This window comes from Oenanthe melanoleuca, chromosome 20 (genome assembly GCF_029582105.1).
Source record: "Oenanthe melanoleuca isolate GR-GAL-2019-014 chromosome 20, OMel1.0, whole genome shotgun sequence".
Lineage (NCBI taxonomy): Eukaryota > Metazoa > Chordata > Aves > Passeriformes > Muscicapidae > Oenanthe > Oenanthe melanoleuca.
Window position 1 is genome coordinate 9,792,906 of NC_079353.1, and position 5,701 is coordinate 9,798,606.

At 51.0% G+C, this 5,701-nt stretch overlaps 1 protein-coding gene across 1 annotated transcript; it reads left to right on the forward strand.

The window, feature by feature from the left end:
• Positions 1 to 715: 715 nt before the first annotated feature.
• MAFB (MAF bZIP transcription factor B) lies at positions 716 to 4,439 on the forward strand. The gene has a single exon (XM_056507607.1). It carries the CDS (start codon positions 1,428 to 1,430, stop codon positions 2,361 to 2,363), a length of 936 nt encoding a protein of 311 aa, XP_056363582.1. The 5' UTR covers positions 716 to 1,427; the 3' UTR covers positions 2,364 to 4,439.
• The last annotated feature ends 1,262 nt before the right edge of the window (positions 4,440 to 5,701 follow it).

Consider the following 5,701-nt stretch of genomic DNA (forward strand, 5'->3'; position numbering starts at 1 on the left):
GTCTGTGTCAATGCCTTTGCTTTACTTTAGGGAGAGATTTTCTTCCTGTAACCGGGAGGATTTCCCCGGTTGTGCACGGAGCGCTGACAGCCCTGCCGAGCCGGTGCTTCCCCCGCTCCCGGCTCCCCTCTCGTCCCCCTCGGCGCCTCCCGCAGCCCGGCGCTCGCTCCCGGCCGGACCTGCCGCGCGTTCTCGGCCGGTTTTCCTCCGGTACGTTCGCACAGGAGCCGCTTACATAAAGTTGAAAGGGTGGATGCTTGTGCGTGGCATGGGGGAGGCGGGGGGGGGCGAGCTCCCTGCCTTGAGACCCGCTACGGGACGGCAGCGGGCAAAGAGGGGCACTTTGTTATATTTAGAACAAAGGGACGGGCAGGATGTCCCCGCGTCCCCCTCCTTTGCGTGCTGCAGAGGCCGAAAAGCTTGGGAGAAATAATTAATTAATTATATAAATGATAATCTAAATAAATAAATAAATAAATAAATAAATAACTAGCTGGGAAGGCGCGGGCGCTGGAGGGGGAGCCGGGGAGAGCCCGGAGGTGAGGGCTGGGAGCGGCGGGCGCTCAGCTAGCGCTGCGGAGCTGTCACGGCCCGGCCCGGCCCCGCCCGGCCCCGCCGCCGCGCTGCCATTGGCGCGGCCGCCGCCGGCCCCGGCCCCCGCCGCGCTCTCGGCGGGCACGGCCGTATAAGAAGCCAAGGGGGGCTGCACTGTGATCACAGCTGCACAACGAGCGCTGGCGGCGGCAGCTACAGCAGAGACCTGGGCTGTGCTTGTCCCCCTTCTCCTCCTTTTTTTTTTTTTTCTTTTTTTTTTTTTTTTTTTTCTTCCTCCTCCTTCCTCCCCCTTTTCCCTCCCCTTCGCCTGCGCTGCCAGAGCCACCGAAACTCCCGTGCAGAGCCGCGCCGCCGCCGGTAGCCCGTGCGCTGCCCCGGCGCTCGCTCGGGCTGGAAAGTTGCGGCAGGCTCCGGGCTCGTCTGCCGCGGAGAGGGGGCTCCGGACTTACAAAACCCGGCCAGGGGCACGGGCTGGGCGTTTGCACCGACCTTCTTCTTCCAGCACAGAGCCGAAGGCAGCATCTTTGTTTTGTTTTGCTTTTGCCCTTCCTGCTGCCGCTCCTTTCTCCTTGCGACCGGGCGCCTGGGAGCCGGGAGCTGCCGCAGCCCGCGGTGCGGGGCGAGCGCTGACACCGAGAGCCAGCAGCCAGCCAGGCGGCCCAGGGGCCGGCTCGTCCTTGGCTTTGTTGCTCCGGACTGAAGAAGCCTCAGAAGCCGAGAGGAGGCGGAGGAGTGGGAGCAGAGGAAAGGAAGCGAGAGCTGAAAGCCAAAGTTGGTTTGGAATAGGGGAGCGCGGCCAGCCCTCTGCCAGACTACGCGCTGGGGTGAAGTCTCCAGCCCCCTCCGCCGGGAGAGGTGCCCGCAAGTCAGCGATGGCCGGAGAGCTCAGCATCGGAGCCGAGCTGCCCACTAGCCCGCTGGCCATGGAGTACGTGAACGACTTCGACTTGATGAAGTTCGACGTGAAGAAGGAGCCCCTGGGCAGGAACGACCGCTCGGGCAGGCACTGCACCCGCCTGCAGCCGGCCGGCTCCGTCTCCTCCACCCCCATCAGCACCCCCTGCAGCTCCGTGCCCTCCTCACCCAGCTTCAGCCCCACCGAGCAGAAGACCCACTTGGAGGACCTGTACTGGATGGCCAACAGCTACCAGCAGATGAACCCCGAGGCGCTGAACCTCACCCCAGAGGACGCTGTCGAAGCCCTCATCGGGTCCCACCAGGTGTCCCAGCAGCTGCAGGGCTTCGAGGGTTTCCGGGCTCACCACCACCACCATCATCATCATCACCAACACCACCACCAGTATCCCGCAGTCACTCACGAAGACCTGGCCGGCAGCGGGCACCCTCACCATCACCACCATCATCACCACCAGGCCTCTCCCACTCCCTCCACCTCCTCCAGCTCCTCCCAGCAGCTCCAGAACTCGCACCAGCAGCATCCCCCCTCCAGCAGCGTGGAGGACCGGTTCTCAGATGACCAGCTGGTCTCCATGTCTGTGAGGGAGCTCAACAGGCACCTCCGAGGCTTCACCAAAGATGAGGTGATCCGCCTCAAGCAGAAGAGGAGGACCTTGAAGAACAGGGGCTATGCCCAGTCCTGCAGGTATAAACGTGTCCAGCAGAAACACCACCTGGAGAACGAAAAGACGCAGCTCATTCAGCAGGTGGAACAGCTCAAGCAAGAAGTGACCCGGCTCGCCAGAGAGAGAGACGCCTACAAGCTCAAGTGTGAGAAACTTGCCAGCAATGGCTTCAGAGAGGCCGGCTCCACCAGTGACAACCCGTCTTCCCCTGAGTTCTTCATGTGAGTGCTTAACAAAAATAATTAAAAAACAAACAAAAAACCCCCACCCTCCAAACCTGACCCCTGTCACCTTCCCCCCCGCTCCCATCCTCCTCTGACATCTCCATCCATGCGTCTGCTTGACTAGAGAGAAAGGAGGAGAGAAAAATAGAGACTTGATTTTTTTTTTTTTTTCAGCATCCAGTCTTCTAGAGTAGCTGTGGGAAAAGTAGGCTGGGGGTGGGGATGGGAGAGGTAAAGTGCAACTTTTTGACTTTCGTGTGCAAGTTAGAGAGAGAGACAGAGGCAAAGGAGAAAAGGACAAGTGAAGCGTTTTATAGATTGCTTGCTTGCAGAGCGAGATGGACTTTAAAAGAATAATAATAAAAAAGGACAATGAACAAGCCATCTATAACATACTGCCTGCTTGGAAAGAAAGAGGACATATACAGCACCATCTCATGCACAATTTACCTGCTTGGAAAAAGAGAATAAATAAAAAGGACAATATATGCAAACTCTTCATATATTGCCTGCTTTGAGAAATAAGTTACAGGACTCAGATGGGACATTCAATCTAAGAAAAGAAAGAATGAAAGAAAAAAAATTCATCAGTTTTATTGCCTGCTTGATTATATAGAAAAATACGAAAATCTGCATTAAAAATATTAATCCTGCATGCTGGACATGTATGGTAATAATTTCTATTTTGTACCATTTTCTTGTTTAACTATAGCATGTTGATCATCGATCATAGATTTCTGTTGTTGTTTTGTTTCATCAATAAGAAAAACATCACAAGTTATTGAACTTTTTACTGCTTGTGCAGTTTTGTTCGTTGGTTTTGCTCTTGTTTTCTTTTATGGTTTTTAGCTTGTAAATATCTGCTACTTCAAACCGTACAGGAGAAAAATACACAAAAAACAAAATAACATTTCAGCAGGCTGGTTATACGGTTTGTTTGATGTTAAAGAGATACTTAAAGAAAAAAAAAGTTATGGGCATTTTGCATTAGAAAAAAAACCAACTTTGTATATCTGGTGCACTTTTAAGTTGTATTTTTTTTTTGTTAGTTTTCATTTTGGTTTTTGTTTGTTGGGGCAGAAGCAAAAACGCCTGAATGGCATTGACAAACCTAAACTTAACAGGGAAAAAACCTCCTCGGTCACTAGAACGTACTCCATGCCTTAAAGTGGCAGCGAAGCTCTTTCCTCCAGGACAATTCCCAGCCTGAGTGGTTTAGGCTTGGCCAGATAATTTCCCTTCTGATTGTACACTCAGGAAGCGAAGGACGGACGAGATACCAGGTCCATTTATAAAACAACAGCCCCTAGATTTTCGGTAAATAAAGAGAAGAAACAACCCCAAGCGCTCCTCGTTACGAGTCAGGTTGCGATAGCAGCGAGGGCTCCGCGTCGCCACTGAAGTTGGGTTTCTCAATGGCAGCAGCTGATGAGTGGGCTGGGAAAGCATTTAAATCTAAAACTTCTTAAAAGAAGACATACTGCAACTTTTAAATGTATTCTTTTGCAATTATTTGTAATCTGCTTCTCTGCTTCCCTATGCAGCGAGTGAAAGTTTTAGCCAAAATTTATTTGCAGATGTATAGTAGTAGTAGTTTGGAGTCTTATGGGTGTTTTTATTACTTTTTTTTTTTTTCCTCCTGCAGGTCAGTAAAAGGATTTACGTTGCACTGACAAAAATACCAAAATGAAAACTTATTTTTTAGTTTCCTTTTAGGATAGCTGGCACTGCTGGCCGGATGCATTTTAAGTTTGTATTAGTTTATAAATTAACAGTAATAACAAGATTGTAATGAACAGCATGGTGCTTGCAGTTTTAAATATTGTGGATATTAGTCATGCATCAGAAAACGATCTTTGGTTTTTACTGATTCAACTGTGTTGAAATCAAAACATTGCAGCAGTGGAAAAAATTGTTTTTATTTCATGTAAAGTTCTGAAGGGATCAATTTCAAATCCTGCTTATGATATGAAAAATATTAAAAAACCTGGTCTATTGTAGTTTTATTCAGACTGGTTTCTGTTTTTGGTTATTAAAATTGTTTCCTATTTTGCTTATTAAAATCATTGAAATGGCATTTCTTGGAGGGACCTGATTCTCTGACGTCTCGTGTTCCGAAAAGAAAAAAAAAAAAGAAAAGAAAGGAAAAGTTGTGGCCCCGTCCCTGTCCTCACCCTGCTGCCGGAGCTTATGGGGGGCTGTAGTCCGGGGGGGTGCGGGGCTGCTTTGCGTTCTCGGGAGCGCTGCTGCTCGCAGGGTAGGAGCGCTCAGCCTTCCCCCTCCTCTGCTTGGCTCGGAGCTCGCCCGTGGCAGGGGGAGCATCACCCCAAGCTCGCCCCAGCCGTTCCGGGGCGATCGGAGAAGCGGGAGCCCCGCGCCGGGCCGGCTCTGCCGGGGTCCGCCCGGAGCGGGGCTGCCCGCACAGCCACCCCGCTGCGGGAGCGGGGCAGCGCTGGCGGCAGCACTTTCCCTTCTCAAAAAATATATTAGAAAAGGAGAGGACTTGGAGAAAGTCTATTCTTTCCCCAGCTCCTTTGGCATCCTCGCTGCCCATTCACTTTCCTTCTATACCCTCTATTTATTCCGGTTTGGGGTTGGTTTTTTTTTTTTTTTTTATTTTTTTATTTTTTTATTTATTTTTTTATTTTTTTTTTTATTTTTTATTTTTCTCTCTTCCCCTAAGACTCGTTAGGTGCCTGTGGAGAAGGGGAACAGATCTCTCCCCACCACCCCCAAGTGCTCAGCACGTCTCAACTCCACTGCCATCCATCAGCTGCTCTCACTGCAGAATAACCACACAGTTCCCCAGGTTGAAGGAGGAGGAGGTTAAAAATCGTCCCCGGTAAAATCGCCCGGGTGTGGGGAAAGAGTCCCCGAGCCGGGTCGCAGTGTGTCTGAACACTGCTGCTCTCAAAGTGTAAAAGTGGAACTTCAAATGCTTCCCAAAAACAAAATCCAAGGTATCCCACAATCAGAAAAAATAGGTTCTCTCTGCCCTGCCCCTCGTTCCAGCAGTAGCGAGCAGTGAGGGATGGCATAAAGCACCTTTGAAGAACGAACAGTTTAAGGACAGAATGTGGAACAAAATAATTTAAAAGCAAATAGAGTAACTTAAAACAAATTTTCCCCCTCTTAAATCCCATCCACATCCCTGCCTTTCCAGAGCCAGCTGGGCCAGCCACCAAGCTGGGGGAGCTTGGAAGGGGCCGGGGCCCGTCCCAGTCCCCCGGCTACATGAGTCAGGCCCGGAGAACAAGCCCGTACCCTGCTGCCCTGCCAAGGGGGGACAGGAGCTTGCAGAGGAAAAGGCTGGGAGAGCCTGGCTTTCCCTGTATAGCC